This window comes from Megascapheus bottae, chromosome 4, assembly GCF_031878675.1.
Source record: "Megascapheus bottae isolate mThoBot1 chromosome 4, mThoBot2.hap1, whole genome shotgun sequence".
In the NCBI taxonomy this organism is placed as follows: Eukaryota; Metazoa; Chordata; class Mammalia; order Rodentia; family Geomyidae; genus Megascapheus; species Megascapheus bottae.
The window spans coordinates 31,240,756-31,268,615 of NC_143512.1; the positions used below are offsets into that span (position 1 = coordinate 31,240,756).

General features: G+C 35.9%; 1 protein-coding gene across 1 annotated transcript in view; it reads right to left on the reverse strand.

Annotated features, from left to right (window-relative positions):
• Adgrv1 (adhesion G protein-coupled receptor V1) overlaps positions 1-27,860 on the reverse strand; it is a 440,726-nt gene that overhangs the window by 132,972 nt on the left and 279,894 nt on the right. Inside the window, exons 84-85 of the mRNA XM_090331049.1 lie at positions 18,527-18,643; positions 7,341-7,519 (exon numbers count right to left, since the gene is read on the reverse strand). Coding sequence (XP_090187175.1) covers positions 7,341-7,519; positions 18,527-18,643 — 296 coding nt within the window. The remainder of the gene's footprint in view (positions 1-7,340; positions 7,520-18,526; positions 18,644-27,860) is intronic.

The window sequence follows — 27,860 nt, forward strand, 5'->3', positions numbered from 1 at the left end:
TCAAAGGATAGAAGAAGTAAGTGGAATACAACTGTGTAACTGTAATTTTCTCTTGCAGAGCAAAAATATATGTATTGAGACATAAGCAAATAGTTTAGTGAATAAAAGTGCTTATGTTTTAGTGAAGATAAAAATGAGTTATATATATTAGTTTTTAAAATTTTTATTGTAATTAAGGGTCACATTATATTCTCCAGATAGAAGGTACATTTCTTAACAATCATTGCTACTCCTTCTCATGTTTTTGTAAAAACAACTGTTGGTAAATTTTGTGAGAAAGGAATAAAATCACATTTTTTAAAAGAAATATCATATTGACCTTTTTAAAATTATTTTAATTAATTTCTTTTTTTTTTTTTGGTCTCTGTCCTAAGGGCAGGAAATCAAGATTTGAGTGCTCTGTTCCTCAGCTTCTTTTGCACAAGACATCTGCTCTACCACTTGGGCCACAGCTCCACTTCAGATACATTTTGGCATCTTGGTGAGATGAGTTCCCCACACTTTCCTGATCTATGATTCTCAAATTTCAGTCTTCTGAACTGCTGGGATTACAGACCTGACCCGAAGCACTTGGCTCCACAGTTTTTTTTTTTTTTTTTTTTTTTTTTTTTTTTGTCAGTCATGGGGCTTGAATTCTGGCACAGTCCCTGAGCTCTTCAGCTCAAGGATACTGCTCTATTCCTTGAGCCCCAGCACTACTTCTGATTTCTGATGATTAATTGGAAATAAGAGTCTCATGGACTTTAAGTGGACCTTAGGGCTGGGTTAGCTTTGAACCTCGATCCTCAGATCTCAGCCTCCTGAGTAGCTAGGATTACAGACATGGGCCACTACACCCAGCTTCACATGATTTAAAACTGTAGTAAATGCCTTGTTTACAAACTGTTTGTGGGCATTCCTTTTTTGATTGGAAGTGTTTACAACCAAACTTCCTACATAAATAAGCCATTTGCTTCCTGAATAATGTATACTGAAGATTTCTGCTTGCATGGAAGATTTCAATTTTCCAAATAATAGTCTGTGAGAGACTGCAAAATACTTTGTGGTGCTCTTGAAAAGTAAAAGCCACCCAAATCTTCATTTTGATCCTAATAATTGCGATAAATGCAAATTACAAACATCTTTGTTATTACAACTATGCCTCTATGCCTCCTGCAGTTTCACAATTATCTATTTCTAATGCTCTGTTCCAATTTCTATTTCAAATACCTATGTTGTTAACACTCTGAATTAAAATGTAGCCATTAGTCCTCCTGATTCTGCCTCTAGTTAAAAAATGGAGAGGAAGTCAGTTCAAGATTCTTGAGGTATCTCAGTTTCTCCGCTTTGAGCCTGACTAAATGACTTTAAATGTTCTCCACATGTTAATTTTATTATTACATTTGAAAAATTTAGCTACCATCCAACGTATTTTAAATACTTGTCTAAAATACTTTGATATCACACAAAATCTCATTGTATGTATTAAAATGTAAATTTCCTTAAAATGGATAAGAGAAAGCTGTGGTAATAGAGAATAACAATACAAAAAGACAAAAATCAAAAGACTTAATTTAGCCTTGACTCCAAAAAAGGAAAGAAAAGAAAAGAAAAGCATTCAAAGTCTTTTTACATCACTGAATGCTTCAAATAATTGGAATATGAACAAATAGTAAAAAAAAAATGCAGAGAAATGAATTAGCATTTCAAGAATAACAAAAAGTGCTAAATAAATCTATGCAAAGATATTGAAGTTCATAGGGTTGCATGTGAATAAATGAGGAGGTATATTTAGTATCTGGTACTTGTTAAAAGAAGTTAACAAAATATACCTAATAAAAGAATGCAATTTTATGACACTGTAAGATAAAACTTAAAATATCACAGTCAGCAAATAAATGGGCTCTTCTATAACTTACACTTTAAGTGTAAATAGTGCATTTTATTGTATTTTATTGTCGGGATAATGTATAGAGGGATTACAGTTACATTCGTCAGGTAGTAGGTAAGTTACTCCTCCGACCTTGATACCCCTTCTCATGTTTTTGTCCCCCTTTTTCTCCCCCAGCCCCTCCAAGTCACTGTATTTTCCCCATTTCCTTCCCTATTTCAAATAAACAAATAAGTGTATATACAAAATACCAGGTAACTTTTTAGGGGACAGTTTGACAATAAAATTTTATCCTATAAAAAATATCTACATAGACATGCAAGAATTCACCTACCTGACAGAGGTTCACACATTGAGGGTTTGTTTTTCAGGGTGGCAGGGATTGGCAGGTAGTGTGACTTTCAGATAGACAGGTCCTTAGGTCAACTGAAGACAAGCCCAATGAGGGTTTATGGCATGAACTCTGCCTATGGCATCCTGTTTTTCTATTTTTGAGATTGGATCTTGCCCAGATCAGTCTTGAATACTTAAGATCAAGTGAGTCTCTTGCCCTAGTTCTTGAGTGACCAGAATTACAGGCATATGCCAGGATACCCAATTCCTGGTTTTCTGTTTTGAGTTGTAATCAATCTCTTTCTTACACATAGAATTCTTGCAATGATGTATCACAGACATGAGCCCCCCTCAACACAGCTGAATGGACATTAGTGCCAAGTCTTGAAAGCTCCAGAATTGTGTAATAAATAAACCTCTGTCATTGAGAAGGTAAGCTGTCCTCTGGTATTTCATAGCAATAATAAAGCAACATAGCAATAGTATAAAATGAAAATTGGAAATAGTTTAATATCTCCCAGTAGACAGTTGACAAAGAATATACGGGCAACATAATATAAAATGTGATTTATATACTGACATAGAAAACTGTATATTAAATAGAAAATTAATCACAGTGTAGTACTTTGGAAGTCCCAATTTTTCTTCTATGTAAAGTAGCAAATGTTTATAGATGCTAAGTCTATGGAATTCCAGGATAGCAGTCTAAACTAAGCAAAAATCAAAGTTTGCATGGTTTAGAAAAACTTTTTGTTCCCCTCATTTATGATCCAAAATAAAATCCCCAAACAGGGGCTGGGAGTTTGGTCTAGTGGTAGAATGCTTGCCTAGCATGCATGAAGACCTGGGTTCAATTCCTCGGTACCACATATATAGAAAAAGCCAGAAGTGGTGTTGAGGCTCAAGTGATAGAGCTCTACCCTTGAGAAAGCCCAAGGTCAGTGCTCAGGCCCTGAGCTCAAGCCCAGGACTGGAAAAAAAAACCCAAGCAACAAATTCCAACTTAAGATGACAGAATCTTCCTAGTTTCAGAAGTGGTAAGAGCATATTGTTTGTGATCAAGACGAAGAAGATCCATGCTAAAAAATAATGTAGCAACTATTTCAAACTAACTGGAAGAAATAAAACAGTAATCCCAGGTCTTTACAGGGTTAATCATGTTTAACTGGGCCTGTCTGATTAATTACATGTAATTACTTTCTTATGTACAATACAATCTCACAGACCTATGCATGTGGCTCTCACTTCTTCACTCCTCTGTCCCAGGCAATCCACATGCATTTGCTCTACATTTTTCATCGCAATCAAAAATCACAGTCCCATGGCAAAGGTTCAATTATGTGTATTCCACAGGTGAGGAATTTCAGGTTCGTTGAGGGGCAGTAATTGCTCAGAATCATACAGTTAGAATATGGCTGCGTTAGTTTTGGACTCCATCTTTATTCTCAAATCCCAAGTGAAGAGTAGGAAGCTACTGAACTTCATTCAAGGAAAACTGTACAGATACAACATACACATTCCACAATCATACCTAACCCAATCATTCATCTCTCTTTACTCATGAGTTATGTTACTTGTGGTCAGCTATGATATGACAATATTAAACAGAATGTTGCAGAACTAAATGACTAATTCATTCCAAGTAGCATGAAGAAATCTTGTATCATATGGTTCCACCTGGGATCTGAATCAACTTTTCTCCAGGATATACCTGTCTATGCCACCCACCTTTAAAGTAATTATCTAACTCTCATTGTTCCCCTGTGCTTATGTTCAAGTAACCCTTATTTCACTTAGTAATTATCCCCAGATACAGGAATAGTGCTGTTGGCTCATTGGATACTCCAAAAAGAAGCTCCAAAATATTTCTTTTCATTGGAAAGGTAACACTTGAAATTAGTAAAGAAGAAATTTCTATGTTAAGGTTGCTAAGATCTGCAGTAAGCTATTGTTAATCTGCAGTTGTGCCTACTTTGTAAGTTAAATGCCATCACAGGAATGTAAATAGCATACATAAGGTTTGTTCCTGTCCACTGCTTTGGATATTCATAGAAGAATTTGAAAATAACACCCCAGAGATAAGAGGAGAAACTATGGTTTCAGTAAAGAAATGAGAGGATATTAGCTTTTTCTCCCTATAGAAGCGATAAAAAACTGAAAGACTAAAGTTTTAAATGTGGTATTTGAAGTTAAAAGTTAAATAGTCTTCATAGGACAATGGACAAAGCTGAAAAAGACCACTACACTGGAAAATCTCTACTTTCTGCTTGTTTAAATAGAAAAAACTACATTTTATGTAGAAAAAATAGAAATTATGGAAAAACACACCCAACATTTATAAACTGGTGAAATTAGTCATTTAGTTAGAATTATATAAGGGGAAAAGGATGTTATAATACTTAGGTAGAATATCATTTTTTTTCTAAAACAAATGAGAACCATTAAACCACCACTTCATGAAGTTGTGAAAATCTCCACAGAGGCAAACACACAGAAGATCATTTCATATAGACTGTGAAACTGAAAATATCTTCAAAGTAGCCAGGGATAAAAGGTAGGGTAGGAAGAAAGAGGTGCTATTTTCAAAGAAAGGAAGATAAAAATGATGGCTAACTTCTTAAGGGAAACAATAAAGGCTAGAATACAAGAGTAGTGTGGTGTGTGTGTGTGTGTGTGTGTGTGCGTGCGTGTGTGTGTGTGTGTGTGTGTGTGTGTGTGTGTGTGTAAAAGCACTCACATGCACTGGAACTCACAGACTGGGAACTATTTCTGAGCTTTTCTCTTCAAGGCTAGCACTCTACCAATGGAGCTACAGATCCATTTTCAGCTTTTTGGTAGTTAATTTTAAATAAGACTTTCCTGCCTAGGCTGACTTTGAATTTTAATTGTCACAGCTCAGCCTCCCAAGTAGCTTGCATTACAGGTGTGAGCCCCTAGCATCTAGCTAGGAGTAGTATTCTGAACAAAAAGATATACTGTCAAGTAGAATTCAACGTTTCAGAAGTCAAGAAGTTAAAGGCATTTCTACCTGATCAAAATTTGTCACCAGAATTCTGTATTGAAAACTAGTATTGCAGAAATGAAAAATATAGCTTCATATGAAAATACAAAGATAATAAGTTGAGAGGCAAAATTAGTATAATTCTCAATGATATTTATGGTATGAAAGAACAATAGTAATGATCTGTTATGTTTTAAATAATGTAGAATAAATACATTACAATAGAAAGAGCAAATAAAGCATTGCTTGGGAAGTAATAAAAATACTAAAAAGTAAGTCACATTTATATTTAAATAAAGAAAATAATACATGAAAATGAAATTAGGAAAATAAAATCTGCATATTTTACCTAAGCATATTCACAATTTGGTATTTTCATTGAACAACAAGATTAAACAATTTATTAAGCAATTTATGTGTCTAAGAACAATCTCTTAAAGGAAGTTGATGATGACTATACAATATCCATTACTTAAATAATGAGCTATTAAATATTTTGCACAGCCATAAATCCTCTAAGATAGGACTGACCATGTCACTGGGACTTTTCTCAAAATTACTTCAACAAACAATCTTGTGAAAATTTTCTGAAGTTCTAGCAGCCCGAGATTTATATTAATGCCAATTTAACTATTTGTATATTTGCAGCACTGGGATTTGAACTCCAGGATTTACATCTGCTATGCCGGTGCCCCTTTACTGAGCTCTATCTGCAGCCCTTTCCTGCATCAGTGATTGCTTTGGATAGGGTCTGATTTTTGTACCTGTACTTGCCTGTATCTAGATCTATATATTTATGCTCTGTATATAGGTAGGGTGACAGCTGTATCCCACTACCTCACTACCTCAAGCTATTGGTTAAGAAATAGACTTGAGGCTTTTAAGTTTTTTTTCCCCTGTGGCTGACTTCTAACAATAATTCTTCCCTTCTCTATCTTCATGAACCACCAGCGGATAGCTTGAAAGACATAACTCAGATAAGACACTATCATCCTGTTCTAGAAGAGGCTTTCAGAACTTAACATGGTCAAACATGTCACAGTACTGGAAAATATTTACCATGAGAGAAAAAGGAACCACTTAAATCTCAGTAAGACTCTATCCTATCAGTATGAGTGTGTGTGTGTGTGTGTGTGTGTGTGTGTGTGTGTGTGTGTGTGTGTGTGTAAGTCATGCAACCAGTCTCCTTTGTCTGGATGTGGCATAGATTATTTGTTTGCAATGGCACCTGTGTGATACACAATAGTATGGATCAACAAGAAGAATTTATGTGTAAGTGATTAAGTATATAATTATTCAGATGCATTGATCCTAGTGAATGATTTCTGCTTCTATAACATTTTACCTTTTAAAAATGCTTCACATCTATTTAATTTTTACCTTCATAATAACTTGTGAAACATATAAAATGCACTGTTCTCATAAGATTGGAAATAGACTACTCTTTCCTATTTAGGACTTGGTATGTTCTCTTATTTTCATTAGACCAAGAGATCTAGTTAACTGTTTTTGCTAACAGAATTTGTTTTTGTTTCTCCTTCCTGTGGCATCAATATAAATCTGAATAATGTTCAGATCCTGGATTAAGCCAGGCATGTATGGAGTGCATTTAAAGAAGTGCTAGATTGTCTATTGCTCCAATACTTAAATGGAAACATGTGGAGAAATATTTCTCATTGCCATGGACTTTCAGTCACTTCATTCATTCAGAAGCCATCTTTAGACAGCTTACTGTTTATGATGCCTCTTCTAGGAAACATACTCCTTAGATAGTATGGCAACCTCATTACTTTTTTATGGATTCTTTACCAAAAATTTCATACAGCTTTGCTTTTTCTAGACATGATTGTCTACCTCCATCTAACAAATTAAATCAGGCTTAGATACAAAATATATGAACAGCTAAATACTCCAACTCACTTGAAAATATTTGCATTTGTCAAAGCTATTTCAGAGCAATAAATTCTCGTTTCCAGGGGGTGATAGGAGGAAGGAAAGCTCCAGACAATGAGCCAAGAGATCAAAGATCTTCTCAAAGACCTGAGGTCCTAAGTCTCAGGCTACTGTCCACCATCCAGTAAAGCTGTTGTGGTACAAAAGTGCTTAGAAGGCGCTGCGCTGCCTCAAGGTACTTACAGGTCAGCATGAACAAGGCCGTAGATCTGGGGCATGTTTTGATGATAGAGTCCTCTCAAAATAACGATGAGGAGAATCACCACGAAAGATGGCAGTCCCCAACTCAGAAGGAAAAACGGCAGATACCGCCTCTCTGTGCGCTCATCATTCATCACCAGCACGTACCAGAAATTCACAGACTAAGGAAGGAAACCCAAAGTGAACAGACTCAGGTTAATAACCCAGAACCAGACTTACCTGGTTTAGGATGTACTTAATAATTACAGTTTTGATCTGATTGCTTTTTATTAATTCACACTTTCATTCTTTCCTATGCTCAGGAAATCCAGAACACTACACAAGTCTGCAAACATAAAGGAATGTTCACTTTATTTACTATACATTTTATTTTCCTTCACTTGCTTTGACTTAATATTACTCATAACCTTCTGTGATTGTTCTATAGATCTATCCATGAAGAAAGATAGACTGATAGTCAATCCAATGTTCATGTTGGTGGTGATAATGAAGCAAGCAACCCCAGGTTTTCAGACTATTTTGTACCTAGAGTGTGGCATAGGGAAAGAGCAGACACCATTCTAGTGACTGGGGACCTGATTGTGAAGGGAGGCCCTGACTGTCTCAAGTGGGAGGTACAGAACATGACTGTACACAAGGAAAGCATTATGATGGGTAGGAAGGATTTGTGGCTTGATTTCTTTCTCTCTTTCGTATTCACTCATGTGCCAAATATCTGTTAAGTGTTTAGTAAATTTCAGAAAGCCATCTGACTACCAAGATGGAGGAGGGATTTACTATTCTGAATCTTAAATTCCAGTTTGTTTGTTTTTCTTGCCAGTCCTGGGGCTTGAACTCAGGGCCTGGGCACTGTCCTTGGATACTTTTTGTTCAAGACTAGCACTCTGCCACTTGAGCTGCAGTGCCGCTTACAGCTTTTTCTGTGTATATGGTCCTGGGGAATCAAACCCAGGATTTCATGCATACTAGGCAAACATGCTACCACTAGGCCACTCCCCTGGCCTCTCCAGTATTTATTTTGTATTAAGACCATGTATTTTCTTCTGGGTCTTATTGAGATAAACATATACAAAGAAAAAGTTCACAGAAAATGACAAGGATATGGAGACAGATTTGGTAGAAGGAATAAAGAACCTGAAACCTGTTAATCTGATTATTAGCTTCTAATGAAGACAAATCTAGGCTTCCATAGTCTGTCTTAGTGTTTTCTTTCCATGAAAGAATATCTGTATTTAATTTAATTTTCATTTAGTTCAGCAATGACATTGAATGCTATGTTGAACATAGTTTATACAGTAATGGTCACTGGAAAAATCACTCTGAACATGCTGGAGTAGGAACAGAAATGAATTTGACACATACACACACACACACACACACACACACACACACACACACACACACCATTTCCAAGGCCTCAGTTGTTTTCTGCATACAACAATGGCAATGTAAGATTAAGTATGACAAGTAAAGAATTCAATGCTTATGTTTATGAAAAAAGCTTAAAGATGACATGGGAAATGCTAAACATGTCTAGACAATGGGACTACTTCCCTAAAATGTCCTATTCGGATGGGACAAAGAGAGGAATCAGTGAAAAACAAAACCAAGCAGTGATACGACAGAAACTTTTTCCATGTGAAAAATAAGCCTGCCTAATGTTCGTGGGAAGACTTTTAGCTGTTGTTTATGGAGGCTTCGAAGCAAGATTCTATCTGGACTAAATTAGCCTTGAGGGATTAGAGTTAGGCTAAGCTAGGGAAGGTTAAAAGTAGTCGGTTACTTAGAGATTTCTGTCTTTGATTTTATGTCCTGTCAACACTCTTTATCTGCTTACATCGGTAATTATAAAGCATGTTTTGAATTGTTGCTCATGTAAATTTGTTCTAGCTCCTTTAAAAAAATCATTGAGTCCAAAAGACTCTTTTTTTTTTAATCTGCTATATATGGACTTAAATACGTCGGGTGCCCCAAGTTTCTGATTCTGAGGTCATTAGATATCCTGTTAGAGGAGGTAAAATTACACAAAACAAGGACCACTAATTCACCCGTTTCTGAAATATAATTCTGATTATATACATTCAATAGATGTTTGGGTCATCAATGGTGCATGGTAACATCAAGTATGTAGAAGGGAAAGACTCAGGAAGGAAAGGGCAGATTATAAATGACTTTTCAGTCAAGTGATGGGTATAAGCTTTAGGATATTTTCAAAATGTCTGGCACAAGCATTAGAGAAACTGAGTCTTTTAGCCACTATCTGACCTTTACCTAAGACTCAGATAAAACTAATGTAAGTGTAACTGTTAGAGTTATACATATCAGCTTCTTCAGTGAGGCTGATTCTTTACTACTTGACTAAGCAAAATAAGCTTCAAACTGTTGCCAATTGAAAAAAAAAAAAACAAAAACAAACAAACAAAATTAAATTGTCTTTAACAGAATTTCTTCTTAATAATGGTTAGAGAGTGATCACAGCAGTATGCTCTAAGGGCATACTCTATCAAGTGCAGGCTTTGGAATGGAAATGTTGTGCAACAACTGAGCTCTTCTAGAAATACTATACAGGGCACACACAAGACTTGTTTGGGCTAATTCATTTCAAATTTTAGTTCAACTTTGGGTAACCACTGTTAGGTATATTTCCAGATATGTTTCTAGACCTTGAGCTGCCCTTTTCTAAAAGCCATTCCTACAACTGCCTCCAGCACAGGAAGAATGAGTGCCATGGTCCTGATTCACTTGGCCATAGCTGAATTGATGAGGAGATGACTGACCCATGATGAGCCAGTCTCTTTATCACTGAAGTCCTTGTGGTTCTGTGGTAGTTTAGATTGATCAGTTAGAATAAGAGAACATATGAATCATAGTGGTTGCAGTAACCACAGCACAGTGAGGAGAGGAAGTATAGACTGACACACAACTTGCCCGTCTCAACATCCTTCCATAGGTATAACCACCCTGGCAGTTCTTGGCATTTGGTGGGTTATCCTTTATACTTAGTACTTCTTTTGTGCTACCAATGTATGTTTAAGTCAGCTCAATGTAGTTATTCTTTTGATTTCCAAAATTATTTGACAGAGACCAACAGGTCTCTGAAGAAGTGAGGTACAAAAATCTAGTCATTCCCATTCTGAAAACAAAAAGGACAAAGTATTTGCCTTCCTTCCTGTCCCCAAGTCCGAGGCTTCCTTCTTTGTAATCTAGCTTGAGATCACCATGTCTGCACAGTAATTTCATGTTGACAGGTACAAAGCACAAGTGCCCCGTGCATCTAAGTGTTGGTGTACTCTGACATCGTGCAAGTGAAGGGTATCAGTCTCACTTAAGCATGCTATGTGCAGCCAAGCACTACTTTTTGCTCATTGTCCATCCTGAACTTTTCTCAGTAAAGATAAAATGTGAACTGAAAATTTCAATATCTAACTTCAGTAGTTATTTATATTTCTATCTCTAAGCTTTAAGAATCGTGTTAGAACCATGACCTGAGCCATCTCAAATCAAGCCCAAATCACCATGTTATATTTTTTGCTAAAATGTTATTAAAAATTCACAAACTTGGGGCTAGCAGTTTGGCCTAGTGGTAGAGCGCTTGCCTAGGATGCAGGAAGATCTGGGTTTGATTCATCAGTACCACATACATAGAAAAAGAAACAAACTAAATTAAACTGATTTGGATGCTTCTATAATTCATATACATTCAGAATACCAAGTCACCTAGCATTAAGAGTATTTAAACTAGTATGGTAGAGTCATGGAAGAGAAGCCCAAAAAGATTCAAATCACTCAACAGATCCATTTGAAAAAGCACAGTAGCAAAAATGCTTGTAGTTTAAAAATCAGAGGTACAAAAATTAATCAGGAACATGAGTTAAGCCACACCTTTAATTTCTAAATCGACATCATTCTCATTATTTCTCATCTTCTTATTTTCAATGTTACTCAACAGTAAATGGTGATGTGCTTGATTTTGCACACTTACCACAATTACCAGGACATCAAGATATATTAATACACTAGTTGATATATTTGGTTAATTGTTTGTACTTGGAGAATTTAAAAGTTAGTTTTAATAAACATAAGGAAAACAGTATGTATTTTGAGAGTTTTACCCCCAAAGTGAATCTACACAAATAAAAGAGGATTTGCAAAGACCACCCCAAAATAAAATTACTGATAAAGAATAACTCATGTGCACTCCAAATAATGTGTTTAAGATTTTGTGAAAGGGTATCAATGTATGTGAATTAATGCACCTTCTATCTGGCAAATATCATGTAACCCTTTTATTAATTACAATTAAAAATATAATAAAAAAAGAAAAAGAAAATGTAAAGGACCAACACTGTACCAAGAAAAAAAAAGATTTTGAAGAGACTTCACAAAAAATTTACAAAATATATTGATTTAGAAAGTTTCTTTTGACATAATGGATGGCTAATATAATTTGGCTCCTTTTGGTTTCAGTGTCCTAAGACAAAGGGAGATTGAACTACAAGGTGTTAATAATTTCCTGACATTTTGTGATTGGAATTATTGTAGAAATTATGATTACTTGGGTGAAAATATAAATGGCAGTGCAATGCAATCTATAATAAATTAGTGTAGGTCTTACAGATCTCATAATCACGCCTTCTTATTTACAGAAGAAGAAACAGGCAAGAAGGAAGACAATGGTTTTCTCATTTAGTTGGGAGTGGAACACAGTCAAAACACTCTAACAGACTAGTCCTTCCTTCCTTCCTTCCTTCCTTCCTTCCTTCCTTCCTTCCTTCCTTCCTTCCTTCTTTCCTTCCTTCCTTCCTCTCTCCCTCTCCTTCCCTCCCTCTCTCTTTCTTTCTTTCCTTCCTCCCTTCCTCCCCTTTCTTTCTTTTCTTCTTCCTCACCTCTCCCTCCCTCCCTCCCTTCCTCCCTCCCTCCCTAAGCTCTGCAACTCAAGGCTACCATCCTACCCTTGAGCAAGACCCCACTTCCCATTTTCTAGAGATTAATTGGAGATAAGAGTCTCAGGTCCTATTGTACCTGGGCTGGCTTTGAACTTTGATCCTCAGATCTCAGCTTCCTGAGTAGCTAGGATTACAGGTGTGAGCCACCGTGCTTAGCTGTCTATTTTTATTTAAAACTGGGTAGCTTAAGCCAGTAATCCTAGCCACTTGAGAGATGGAAATCAGAAAACTGCTGTTTGAGGTGAGCTCAGACACTGGCTGGCCATGGTATTGCAATGATATGAGTGACTATGGGAAGTACAAGTGAGAGGATAATAACCAGGACAGTACAGGCATAAGTGAGACCCTACTTTGAAAACAACCAGTAAAAAAGGGAGTTGGATACACAAAGCAAGTTGTCTAGCAGTACAACACCAGAAAAAAATATGTAGAAGACCTAACAATTTTACTTGATTTGATTAAACCCCTAATAAATACAGATATGAATTATTTGGCAGAATCTTAAAAACTTTAAAATTCAGAATGAAAAGATGCAAATGGAGAAAATGTTAATTCAGTAATAAGCTAGAACACCATCAAGCAGTATCTCATTTGACCAAAGCAACATTTCCCTCATGTTTTAGTATGTTCTCTCTATTTCAAAAGGAAGAAACTGAGGACAAGAGAACTTATTTCCCAGAATTCCAAATGAGACTGTTGGAAGATAAGCTGGTTTAAGATTTGAAGAACCAGGGCCGGGAGTTTGGCCTAGTGGTAGAGTGCTTGCCTAGCATGCACGAAGACCTGGGTTCGATTCCTCGGTACCACATACATAGAAAAAAGCTGGAAATGGTGCTGAAGCTCAAGTGGTAGAGCTCTAACCTTGAGAAAGTCCAAGGACAGTGCTCAGGCCCTGGGCTCAAGCCCAGGACTGGCAAAAAGATTTGAAGAACCAATTAAAATACTCGAATAAACTGTTGGTTAAACAGAGAAAGTAGTAAATGACAAGACTATCTATATTCATATTTACTAAAATTCCTATCTACTTTGACATATCTATTGTCAAAGTAACATTTTCAATGACAACTATATTTTATGGGTGTATATAGAAAAAGAATCCTGTTATTAAGTCTTTGTTTGCCACAGATCATAATTATGCTTTCATATATTCTATAAATAGAAATCCATTTGTTTTATTCCCATATATTCATATCCTTAGGAATACCATCTTTATTTTTTAATAAATTAGTAGGCTATTTGAACTCCATATATTTTCATGAGAAATGGGACAAAGACTTGTATTTAGGATGCTTAATATGTGGTTACTAAGTTTTTCAATAGCCTTCTTGAATTGATTAATAACATCAAATTTAGTGGAGATCACAAACACTGTCAACTATTTCCATTGCCACATGCTTTTAATTATTCATTTTAGATGGGAGTTTAAGAAACACTACTACATGTCCTTGTTCCTATCTCTCTCTCTCTCCACACATACACACACATACACATACATACATTTCTGTGAAATAAGTTGCAACAGTTTCTGAAGAATGGGGAATTCAGTATTTCCTGGCTATATTGATTCTATCTTGGTAATTAACAGTCTGTTTTCCCTCGTTCTTTTGATGTCCCTTCAAATTAAACCAATGACAAAGGAAAAACAGAGCTAAATTTAGCATCCTTTGTCCTGTTGCTATGGACTGGCACAAAGTAGCTCTTCTGTCCAAGAAATAAATCATCTGAAATATTTGTTTCCTTATAGCCTGTTTATATGAAGAAATTAAGGGAAGATGTAACTGCTTAATCACAGTTGCAAAATCACCTCTAACTTTATTTTGCTACTTCAAAATGTATTTTTGGACTAAACTTTATTTGGATTAGGTAGTATTTCTAGATATGAGATGAACAGACTGAAAGAAAAAAAAATCCAAGATCTGCTCAAGTTTTGTAAGGTGGGAAGGTTGCAAGTTAATATGGTGCCTTGTGACATCATAAAACTAGACATATGGGGCCAGGGTTTAGCCTAGTGGTAGAGTGCTTGCCTAGCATGCACGAAGACCCCGGTTCAATTCCTCGGTACCACATACATAGAAAAAAAAAGCTGGAAGTGGTGCTCTGGCTCAAGTGGTAGAGCTATAGCTTTGAGAAAGCCCAAGGACAGTACTCAGGCCCTGAGTTCAAGGCCCAGGACTGGCAAAAGAAAAACTAGATAAATGAATATCTAGGCAAATCTACATGTTTCACTAAGTATTGCATGTGAATGTCTCAAATAATTTACTTATAATTTTTTTCTTGGATTCACACATGATCTTATAATCCAACTGAAAGTATGTTTTATACTAAGAATATGTTATATGGATACTCCCTAAGTAAGCAAATATTCAAAATACAAGCATGTCCAAGGAAGCATTATTGGTAATAGCAACAAACGATTGGCAAGAAGCAAGAATTTCATCAATCAGAGACTGCAAACATAAACTATACAATAGCCATGCTATAGTCTAGGAAAGAAGTGCAGCTCAATACAGGGAATTTCAAAATTTAGTTAGATGGATGAACACACATAAATACATATGCTTGCTAACAAAAATGCATGCACATTCAAGGACACATATGAATGTTTGTTTATATATTTATAAATATTTGTCTATTTGTGGAAAATCTCTGGAGGGAAAAACAGGAAGCCATTAGCAATGTTTAGCTTTGGGGATAGCAGTATGGAGAGCAGGAAATACAGAATACGTGAAAAACTAGGAAAGAGACGTGCTTTTATTCTATATTTCTTGAAAGCATTTATGCTTTGTAACACCAACACATGCTATCTCTAAAATGAAACCAATCCAAAACATAATAAAAGTATAAAAATAAAACAACAACCTGGCAAAATAAAGATAGCCAAGATTCAAAAGTCTCAAAGTTTGTCTTTGAGTAAACACAATCCTGCTATCTTAAGGAAATGGGAAATGGTTTCCGTAATGCCACTGAGTGAATGGACACAAATCGCAAACAGGACAAGTCAATGTCCACGACCCAAGGGGGAATTGGTAAGTTGTTTGCTTTCAGACAAAATAAGCAAAATATTTAGTTACTACATTCCCACCATGTACTGAATAATTTCTCTGTCCAAGGAAAGAGGAAGCCTGAGGAAATGGAATCAAGGCCATTACTTATGCAGTCTGCTGTACACGGTGTTGTGCAAAGGCTTGAATAAAGAGGGGAAAGATTTTCCAGCAGCTTGAGGATTTCAGTGTGTGTTTCAATCAGCTGTCTTTCACCACCCCTAAATAATTCTTTTTTGAAACAACAACAAAAAGATAGTAATTATACTGGAAAAACAGACTATCAAAATGTTTTCATGTCTTTACTATTTATCCTAAAAGTGAATAAATACATGTGGCATGTGCAGTATTTCTTAGCCAGGCACCATTTCAAGCTTCATCCATACATTAATTCATTTTATCTTTCCAGTTTGCAAAGAAAAGTACTATTCTTGCTACTGTCATGCTAAGAAAATTTGGGCTTAGATAGTTCATACAACTTGATCACTTTTGCTCCTCTAAAGTATCTTCAAAATTTTTGTAAAATAACTTTCCAAATTTAGTCATGGATGGCTTTTATTTTAAGAGTTAATACATGATGCAAACATTAACAAAAAGCCTGATATGCCTAGCCCAATGACTGAAAATTAACAAATAACTTATTGCCCTTATAATATATGCTAACATATACATACGGAAAGATTCTATCCTCTAATACAAAAAAAAATGAATCTTTAAGTTTTATTATTACTTCATATATTTGAAGCCAATTTGACTGACAGAATTGGGTGAAGAGTAGTCCAACCTAATACATATTTCAAAATAGATTTTTCAGCTTGAAAAATGTTTTGGCATGCGGCATTTTCTAAATGGGAACATGTAGGCTAGTAAAGTGGCAAGCTCTGACCACAAAGTAACCTATTTAAAGAAACCTACCTAGAATTCAGAAGTTATTGACATTTTCCCTGCGGTCACACCACAAACCATGAGAAATGTGTGGTGCACCATCTGAAATACATTAAACTTCACTGACTTCATAGTTTTTCTAAACCATGAGCCATACAGAAATCTAATTAATTTACTCGATGTGCATCAGCCACAATCAAATTTACTGAATTAGGGAAGAACAGACTAAGCATACACTAATCTCCATTAACTTGGGTGAAATCTTATTTACCACTTTGTTTAATGATGTCACAGAAGTAGGAAATCCATCTACATATGTGTGAAAGTTGGCCATTTCTCTGTATTTGAATAGATTTAGTTATTGGATTTACTCTGTTTCTAGACAGTTTCTTCAATTTTGGTACTTCTATTGGTAATAAAAGGTCTTAAACCAAGTCAAAGCTTACTTTCCTAAGCTTTGTCCAATTTATTCAGAATTTGTCAAGTAGGAGCTATGCAGCTTGGGGCCTCTTTTCCTTAGTGCCCTTTGGGTACTGGTAGAGAGGACCAGGCCTCCACAAATTCTTCAGCCTTTCCACTTGTCATTGGATGGCTGATTTTTCTGCTGAAAGAGGACTTAAGAATGTGGTTACTGCCTTCTGAGGTAGACAGAAAATTACAGATTACACTGTAACCACAGCTGCCTCTATATAGTTCTTTATGCAACCAAGGTGGTATTCTGTTCACCTGTCTGATAATTGCTACTGAGCTGAGCCTGAACCAAAATTTGGAGTCACTTACATTAAATGTCATCAGATGATGACTCTCTCACTCTACTATTTACCCTCTCAGTACAACTTCACCACATTGACTCTACCTGTCATGTCAATATGAGCAGCATGTGGTGCTCACTTCCATTTTGTCTGTGTCTCATCTATGGATGTGGGGAGTGGTTTTCTACATTTTCATCCAACTTGTTCATCATGAACTCTGTCCAGAGTCAATAAAGACCTTCTGCACTCAACTGGGATCCTTGGTCTACGCATGTACACTACAACTCACATGCCAAAAAGGTAGCTTAGATACACTCAAACCATTCTTTGATCACAAAATTATTATTAAATGCAACAGATAATTTAAAATTTATGTTATGTATCTAAATTTCCATTAAAAATTCTACTTGGTAGGAGATACTCAAAGAGCTCTAAAACACTATTTTTATAGACTAGGAATTACTAGGCCTCTATGTACATTTAGAAACAAACCTTGGAGAGAGTTAATGTTTGGTCAGGCTTACACAGTGATTGTTCAAGCCAGAATTTAAACTCAAATTAAGAGTCTTTTTGTCTTAAGTAGTTTTGTTGAGTGTATAGCATAGCTCTTCTCTTCAGTATCCACCATTATCCCAAACTATTTGAGAAATTCTTGTCTTGAGCCTGTGTTGTATACGACCACATTCTGTTTCTCTGTGTATTATTAAATCAAGATGGTAACAAACTTATTATCAGCATCAGAATCAAAAACAATGAAAGAATACCTAAACCAGTTTACAAACATAACTGAGAAAGCCGCATGAGATTATTTCTATCACAATGTGATACAACCAAGACATTTAATTGATTCCTTTGTCACCAACCCATTACTTACAGGAACATCAGTCCAAAATTTACATCATTCCCTTTCTCGAGTGAACTTTATGATTTCTACTAGATAAAAGTTTAACTTTTACACCATGCCTCATAGGGTCCATATTCCAAAGTCATCTCTTACTCCTTTTAGTTTCCAGTTCTACCAGAGTTCCCTTTTTTATTTTATTTTATATTTTTACTTAGCTGTCTGATATGGACTAGTTTTCTTATGTCTATATTCTGAGTGTTGGCTATATGGAATGCTTGAATTTCAGAATAAAGAATAAGGTCATATATGATGAAACTAAATGAAAGGATCTCTAGGATATGAAAACAAGAGCTTTATCTTGAGTGATTGTTCTTAATGTACTATGTTATTTCTCTTCTCCTTTGACCTCATATTGTTACTGTATCTGATTTCGTTATCTGGTATATTGTATATATGTCTATTTGAAATAGGAAAGGGAAGAGGGGAAAACAAGATGATTGGAAGGGGGTGATGGGAAGGCAATGGGGACAAAACATGAGGAGGGGTATCAATGTGTAAGAAGTAATGCACCTACTACCTGGAAAATGTAACTGTAACCCTTCTATACATTACCTCGATAATAAAAACATTTTTAAAAAGAGTATCAGCGCTAGACTTCTGGGAGGGTGATAGGGGATGAAAAACGGAGCCAGGTACCAACCTGAATGAGCATCCAGCTGAACTGGCAAAGATACAGGTAGTGGGTGACAGCAGCTATGGCTGCACAGCTCTCCTCAGTGAGTTGGGGACTTGCATATGCAGATGCCAGGAATGCAATCTGGAAGAGAATCAGACATTTCTATGTTCAAATCATGCTAAAAGTGATGGACAAGGCTGGAGAAAAGCACTGTTTTATCACTCAGTAATTCACATGGAAAATAAATTGACACATGGCCTAAAGTCACATGATGAAGACAAAATCATTTTTGCCTGTTTTGTTCATTTATCTGACTTTGGGAAAGTAAGGGGGTACAGAAATGGAGGGACAAAAGGTGAGTAAATGCAACAGTCGTACTCAGTAGACACTATGCTGAAAATAAACCGTGCAACTTGTGAATAAGTGAAGTGCAATATTCTTTCCAATTTCTGCCATTTTGAAGCTTTCTCATATTTGTGACTACTGTGACAAATTTGAGATGGCAAACAAACAAAAAGCTCCAAGTAACAGCATAATGCTATTATATCCCAATGAATAAATGCTGTGTCCCCTAAGGACCAGTGTCAAGTTTTTGTCATTGTTTAAGAACATCTTGTGCCTATGACCTAGGCATAGAAAAGAATTGCTGAAAGAATGATTCATTGATTTCAAAAGGACAGAGTATTTGTACACAAGCAGAAAACTTCTGACTTATGTCTCAAAACATGTTTTCAAAGGAAAACATTGAATCCTTGGAATATGAGTTTCATTTTAATAATGAGAATGTGCTCAAAAACAAGGCAGAGCAACAGAACTAATGGCTACTTAGAGTTCACATGAAATATGCTCCCCTCCATTCTTCTTGTCCATCAGTTGTTGACAATGTCTTCTTAAAGTTATTGACAGGGCAGCATTGCTCTGGTAGATTTCTTGGGATGGAGTGAAGTTTTGCATGCTATATGTTTCTACTGTGCAATGAAAGATTCACCTTTGTACTCCTCCCACTCCCCACAAGTAATCACATAAGGTCTACTTAATAAGAAAGCAATAGAGTGTCTCATTCCATGCCTCCATTCTTAAGAATTATTTATTTGAGGACCTAATCAAGTCACTTGTTCCTTTTGGGCCTAATTCTTTCATCGGGCATAGCAAGAAACTGGTAAAGATAAACTGGAGTCTGTTTCTATCCTATGATTCCAGAATGATTTCTAATGAAAGAAATACTCCAGGTTCAACTTCTTTTTTTATTTATCCTTAAAATCGGATCATTTGTAATATATACAATTAAAAGCAATGAGTATCAACATTTAAGAAAACTAGAGGTTTGTGTCTCATTGTTTCCTGACAATCCATTACCAAAAATTCTCTGAAAAAAATGAATTCAACCAATTTGCCTTTCCAGAGTCCACCAAAAAGCAGTTGTTGAGTTATTATTTTTTCTGTTACTGCTGTGGTACCTGACACCATTTTTTAATTAGCTTCTCAATCATCAACTGGAAAGAAAACATTCTTGAGTAACATCATTAAAACCAGCTCTGATAAAGCACAGTCACTACTAGTGGTATCATAAAGTAGGTACAAGGTATTTTATATTCACAGAGGGATGATATAGGACTGTCCTATGTCTATAAAACTAGAGGATACAATTAAAAAGGCATTATTGAGACTTGATTCTATTATTTCCAGCAGAGAGCCCAAAGGATGGTATGACAGAGCTCTGTAAAAAATGTACTTTCTTAGGATTTCCTTCGATTAGTGGCACAGTTCTAAGTACTCACTCTCTTAATGTACATCAGCTAAAAACTGTTTGAAAATGGAGGTGTAGGAACAAGAAGGAAAAAAGCAAAGAAACAACAAAACAAAAAAATCATACCTACAGCCACTGGATTCATACAAAGATGACTGACTGAAGGTAACCGAGACTCAGTCTAACAATATTTTACCACATCTGTTACATTTGAATAGTAAGAGCTCCATAGATTGTTTTGAAAACACGCCAGATTTTCCTAGACTTTAGCCTCTGACTTCTGAGTCATGAAATATTAGCTCATAAGTTTGACCTTTCTCTCCAAATATTACTGCACACCTTTCATGCACTCAGTACCAAAAATTTGCTTTAAGAGATCCTAGAAATAAAGAACTGTGGGATTCTGTGCCCATGATGATCACAGTAACAGTTTATATTGCTTCTTTTTACAAAGTAGCTTCTATGCCATGTCTTCTATTTCATAATGCCTCTGTAAAGATACTTAAAATAAATTTGAGTCTCTGTACTTCAGATTCTATGATATAGATGGACAGTGTGAAAATTTATAGGGTAGTTTTGTTCTAATAAAGTTGCAACAGCTTAATAGGTAAAAGAACTGGGTAATCTAATTTGTAATTATATATGCTTATTTTTAAGCATTTTCTGAAAGCATAAATCATATGCTAATTCAAATAATTGTTCTACAAAACTGTTGTCTTTGAAACAACCAACTCATTATCAGTCATTATTTAAAATTGTAGGTACTTTCATAATAGGGCTTTTAAAACTTAAAATTTCTTCATATTTTATGTTGTAATCTTTCTATGCAAATTTTAAGACTATTTTGGAAACCTTGTTATTCTTTGAGTTATGAGAATCAGTTTGTCTACATGGGAAAATGTGAGTTGGCATCAGAGGCTGGGATGTCTCAGTTACTGTCACAGGAATGAGAAATCCCAGAGTGGCAGATATTATGTGCGGTCACATCCATCCAATACAATTAAATCAAATGAAATAGTGAGATAAAGTAAAAGAATATAGTTTTCTAGCATACTTTTATAAGACTATATGACCTAAGAACAGCTTGAGCTGTTCAGGTATGTGGAAATGATCAATTAGTACTCATGGACCATTCAGTGGAACATGGTAACAGAAAAAGAGGAAATTTTCAAAAGTTCTCAGTCATTCACACTTTGATTCTATGTTTGAATACTTTTCTATCTACCAATTACCAGGAAAGTACCCTCTCCCTGGATCATGTTTTCAGCCACTTTGTACGTCGTATGTGTGTGGGGGAGGGGTGAGAACGGGTGTGCTATTCACATATTAATGATAGATGGTTTGATAGGATAATTAGACAAATTTTAAAGTTAAACTGGTATTCTGAATGTGTGAGTCTAGTTTGTAAGACTCTCCTTTCAGGAGCACAATGTTATCTCAAAGTGATGCTATCCCTACTGATGATTTCTGAATCCTTATTAATTATGAATTAATTAATTAAGGTCATTAAGGTTCATATGGCAACATGATATAAAGCCAACAGTATTGGCAATACTTTTCTTAATTTCATATTGATATAGTATATACTGTATATTATCTTTTTTAAATGGCATATGAAATTCTATGCTTCTGATTGATTAAAGCCCAGCTATACCAGCTGATGGAGGAAATAGATGCACATGTTTCTGTTGCTGCTAAACATAAAAGGTGATGAATATTTGTTTCTTTGCAAATCTCCATTCTCAAACTATCACTCCAAAACCTCATTCTTCAAGAAACTTTTCTGTTTCCTATCTATCCAAAATTGCTAGGTTCCAATTCCACCTACCTGTTCTATGATAGATTTTTAGACTTATCTTGTTTTTAAAGCAGATAATTCTACATTATTGGACATGTAGTATGAGCCAAATATTGGAACCAGAACACCTATGATGCAATAAAATGTGACAAATATTGTAACAGGTTGTGGAGAATATTTGGGGAGTGTAGAGTTGAGATTGATCAGCTCTGCTTGCAGGAATCAAAGAAATATTCTGATAGGACCATCAGTCCTGTCCACTTTGTTAGTCCTTCTAAGTTGCTCTTTCTCTTGTTTTACTCCAGGTGTATTTATTTTTGTTTCCTCAAGAGGTTTCAGCTTCTCTCTAGTCTTCGTTCTTCTTCATTTTATCTGGATCTTATTCTTTTCTTTTTTTAATAGTGCTAAGGATTAAACCAAGGAACTTAAATGTGTTACACCAGTGATCTACCACTGACCTACAGCCCTATCACTATGAATCTTTAAAAATGAGAATTTATTAATGTAAGTATGAATATAATTAATATTATATTCATCTAGCAAATTAATGCAAATAAATCTGTTCTTTTAAGAAAGATTGCCTTCTATTCCAATTTTGCTGGGAGTTTTAACTGAGAATACATACTGAATTTTGTCAAATATGACTTCTGTAATATCAAAGTATTTTTTTTCTATTTCAATTTGCTTCTATTTTAAGTTCATTGGTTGTTAAGCCTAGGATACTACCTGCGCTATTGAATTACATAATCATTTTGATTTGCTCAAACTGCATTAATAATGTTTCCATCTAGTCATACGCCTGTAATTCCAGCTATTCAGAAGGTGGAAATAGGATTGTCACTTGAAGCCAGCCCAAGCATAAGTTAATATAAGATCTTATCTCAGAAACAGCTGCATGTGGTAGTGTATTCCATCAGACCCAGACTACTTGGGAGGCATGAGGCAGAGGGAGAAGTAACTTGGTTCAAAATCAAATTACTGTGAAACTCCATCTGACAAAAACCAAGTTTGTATCTTTGGTTATGAGTGGTATGCAAAATGGATTCCATCTCACAGTATGGTACCTGCCAACAGCATACTTTAATATCGCTCCTTCTCTTTGAGTTATTCATTCTTGATTTACATTTATACATCTTACAAACCCCACTCTACACTGCTATCATTTTTTTCCCAGTTAATTTCCCTTAAAATATACTCAGATTATAAGAAAGATTTATTAGACTCTTGTTTACCTGTTTTCTGATGGTCTTCGTAGATTTATATAGACTCATATTTCCATCTGGAACCATTTCCCATTGTCTAAAAGACTTTATTGCTAGTAATAACTTCCTTGGACTTGTATATTTGATTACATGTTTATTTAACCTTCATTGGAAAGAGTTTGGTTGAGAGACTTTTTTTTTTTTTTGCCAGTCCCAGACTTGAGCTCAGGGCCTGAAAATTGTCCTTGGACTTTCCTCAAGGCTAGAGCTCTACCACTAGAGCCACAGCACCACTTCAGGCTTTTTTTTTATGTATGTGCTAACAAGGAATTGAACCTGAGTCTTCATGCATGCTATGCAAGCACTCTACCACTGGGTCAAACTCCCGGCCCAAGAGACTTTTTTAACTCTTCTCTAGGTGCTGAAATATGTTATTGTAGTACCTCCTCATTTGCATTTTTGACAAAAAAGACATCTGTTATAATTCTTACTTTCCTTACCATAAATGAGATGTGGCTAGTTTTATTTTTAGACTTGTTGCTTTTAAGATTTTGCTCTTTATCATTAGTTTTGGCCAATTTTATCTCAGTGTGCTTCAGAATGGTGCCTTCATGCTGTGGCTCCAGTGACAGATGTGTAGTGTCATGCATTTTTCTATTTTTTTCTTTCAATTTGGAAGTCCTTTTTACTCCACATAGGCTTAAAGTTGAAATGTAGTGGGCATCTGAGATGCGCCAAGCTCTTTAAATCTGTGACTTTGAAAAATATAATTCATTTTTTTCAAAAAGTTGTTCATCCATATTATTGTTAACCTGTCTTTCTGTGACCTCTTTCATCTATGAGCCATTTCTCTGGCTAAGTAATGCCATGTTCATTTGATTTTTCTCTTCTTTAGATTTCCACTTTGGAAAGTTACATTGCTGTCCTCCCAGGTTTGCTAAATTTTCTCCCATTGTTCCTAATCTGCTTTAATCCTCCCCAGTGTATTTGTCATCTCACACAGTAGGTTTCATGTAAAAATTGAACTAACATTATCTATATCTTTATGGTTTTTTATCTTCTTTTTGGTGTTACTGGGACTCGAACTTGGGGCCTAGCCACCATCTCTCTTTTTGCTTAAGGCTAGTGCTCTACCACTTGAACCACAGCTCCATTTCCAGCCTTTAGGTAATTAATTGGAGATGAGATTTTTCTGCCCAGGCTGGTTTCAAACTACAATCTTCAGGTCTCAGCCTACTGATTAGATAGGATTACAGGTATGAACCACCAACCAGCTCCAGACCAGCAATTTTTTAAATATATGGAGATCAGCTATAATAATTGTTTTAATTCCTTCTTATCTACCAATTCTAATATCTGTGTAAGGCTCAGTATTGTTCATTCATTGATCAATATTCTAACCTATACTATATTTCCCTCTTTTTTGCCACATATGTTTGAATCAAAGACACTGTGATTTCCCTTTGATTGTTGGATACTTGTATTCCGGCATTTTGTAGCTTGATCTAGGATGTATTTGGAAGCTGCTTAAGCTTTTAAATTTGTGCTCACTCTAATGCTCTTTTCCCTCCTGACACAGGCAAGACATCTCTATGTACTCTAGAGTATATATGAATATACTCTACTCTTGGCCTTGGATCTATGAGGGTTCCCTCTTTCTTCTAGATACCTTCCAGCTTCCAGAACTTTCTATATACATGTGCTTATGTATACTCAGCTGAGGGAGCAGAGATTCTGCTAACCACCAGCAAACTCTCTGTATGCAGTGTTCTTTTCCCTGCAAACTTTTAACCATCTGGCTTTCTCTGGACTCTCACTTTATCTGCTTTATTTTTTTTTCAGTGTACCAACTGCTAGCTGAGTTCCTCCTCCCTGTGCCATAGCCAGGAATGTCTTACAAGTCAGTTTTCCAGGGAAGTTTTTAAGTTCATTTTGTCTATGTCCTAAGTGCCATATTCATGTTCTTCTGTGACTGGTGTCTAGTTTCATACACTTTTCTCTGTCTTGTTTCAATTTGGAGATCCTTTGTAATTCATCTAGGCTTAATGGAGACATATAGTAGGTACTTAATATGTTTTGGATACTGCTAGTCTTATTTAATATCTTTATTTATTTATTTATAATATTTACAGTGACAGTAACATTTGCCAGATAATGGGTGCATTACTTCTCCCACACTGATAATCTTTCTCATGTTTTTTGTCCCCATTTCACTCTCTCCACCCCTCCCAATCATCTTGTTTTCTACCTTCACTTCCATATTTCAAATGAACAAATAAACATATATACAATATACCAAGTAACAAAGTCAGATACAGTAACAATGAGATTAACCAAAGGACAACGAAAGAGAAGAGAAATAACATAGTACATTAAGAACAACAATCACACAAGATAAAGCTCTTATTTCCATATCCTAGAGATCCTTTCATTTAGCCTCATCCTATGTGACCTTATGTTCCTAGGTTTTGCTCTATTGTAATCCTCTGCTACTAGAGTCCTAGGTGTGTACTGATTATTAAAAATGAAGGAAACCATTGAGCCTATGTTCCTTTGGGTCTGGCTTACTTCACTTAATATGATTGTTTTTTTGCCAGTCCTGGGTTTGAGCTCAGGGCCTGAGCACTGTCCTTGGACTTTCTCAAGACTAGAGCTCTACCACTTGAGCCTCAGCACCACTTCTGGCTTTTTTCTATGTGGTACTGAGGAATGGAATCCCGGTCTTTGTGCATGCTAGGCAAGCACTCTACCACTAGGCCAAACTCCCAGCCCCACTTAATATGATTTTTTTTAAACTTTATTTTCTTTTTTGCCAGTCCTGTGGCTTGAACTAAGGGCTTGGGCACTGTTCTTGGACACACTGCTTAGGGCCAGTGCTCTGCCACTTGAGCCACAGCGCCACTTTCTGTGCATCTGATAGAGGAATCAAATCCAGGTCTTCATGTATGCTATACGATCATTCTACCACTAGGCTATGCTCCTGGCTCTTAATAAGACTTTTCCAAGTCTTTCCATTTCCTTACAAATGGGGCAATGTCATTCTTTCTGACATAGAATTCCATTGTGTATAAATACCACATCTTGTTGATCGAATCATCTACTGAGGGCATCTGGGCTGGTTCCATATCTTTGCTATGGTAAATAGTTCTTCAGTGAACATCATTGTGCTAGTGGCTTTAGTATGTCCTTGTTTTTGGACCATTGGGTAAATGCCAAGTAATGGAATTGCTGGATCATAGGGGAGCTCTATGTTTAGTCTTTTGAGGAAGCACCATACTGCTTTCCAGAGTGGAGGAATGAGTTTACACTCCCACCAACAGTGTAGTAGTGATCCCTCCTGTCCACATCCCCACCAGCATCTATCATTATTAGATTTCTTGATCATGGTCATTCTAATTGGAGTGAGGTGGAATCTCAGAGTAGTTCTGATTTGCATTTCTTTTTTTTCATATATTTTTATTGTAATTAATAGAAGGGTTACATTATATTCGCCAGATAAAAGGTGCATTACTTCACATACATTGATACCCTTTCTCATGTCTTGGTTTGCATTTCTTTTATGACCAGACATGTCATGTGTCTATAGGCCATTCTTATTTCCTCTTCAGAGAAGTCTCTCTTTAAATCTTTGACCCACCTTTTAATGGGTTGGTTATTTCTTTGAAGATTTGTTTTGGAGAGATTCAATTTTTCTTTAGCTATAGATATATTTTAGATATGAGGCCTTTTTCTGTTGTATGGCTAGTGAAGATCTTTTCACACTCTGTAGGCTTTCTATTTAACTTGCTAGCGATGTCATTTGCTCTGCAGTTTAGTGCAGTCCCATTTGTCCAAAGTTTCTTTAATTTGTTGTGTGTCTGGGTCTTTATTAAGAAAGTTTTGACCTGTGTCAAGGAGACCTAGTATATCTCCTATTCCTTTTTGTAAAGTTTTCAGTGTATTTGCTTATACCTCCAGGTCTTTGACCATTGGGAATTAATCCTGGTTCAGGGAGACATAGAAGGATCCAACTTTAGTTTTCTGTAGCTGCTTAACCAATTCTGCCAACACCCCTTGTTGAAGAGGCTGTCTTTCTTCCATTCATTTTTTAGCTCCCTTTCAAAGATTAGGTGGCCATAGGTCTGTGGATTGATTTCTGGGTCTTCATTTCTATTCCATTTGTTCTCAGGCCTGCTCTTGTGCCAGTACCAAGCTGATTTGGTAACTATAGCTCTGTAATAGTTTGGTATTGATATTCTTCTAGTGCTGTTCTTTCTGCTAAGGATTGCTTTTTCTATATAGGGTCTTTTATTATTCCATATGAAATTTTGGATTAAAGCCCATTTTCTTTTTTGCTAGCCGTGGGGCTTAAACTCAGGGCTGGGCACTGTCCTTGAATACTTTTTGCTCTAGCACTCTGCCACTTGAGCCACAGCACTACTTCCAGCTTTTTCTGTGTATGTGGTACCGAGGAATCGAACCCAGGGCTTTGTGCATGCAAGGCAAGCACTCTATTACTAGGCTATGCTCCTGGCCCTAAAGCACCATTTTTTAAGCAAAAAAAAAAATCCCCACATGTTTACAGCTAAGTTAGCTTGGTTCCTTATATATCATTTATGCTTACAATATTTC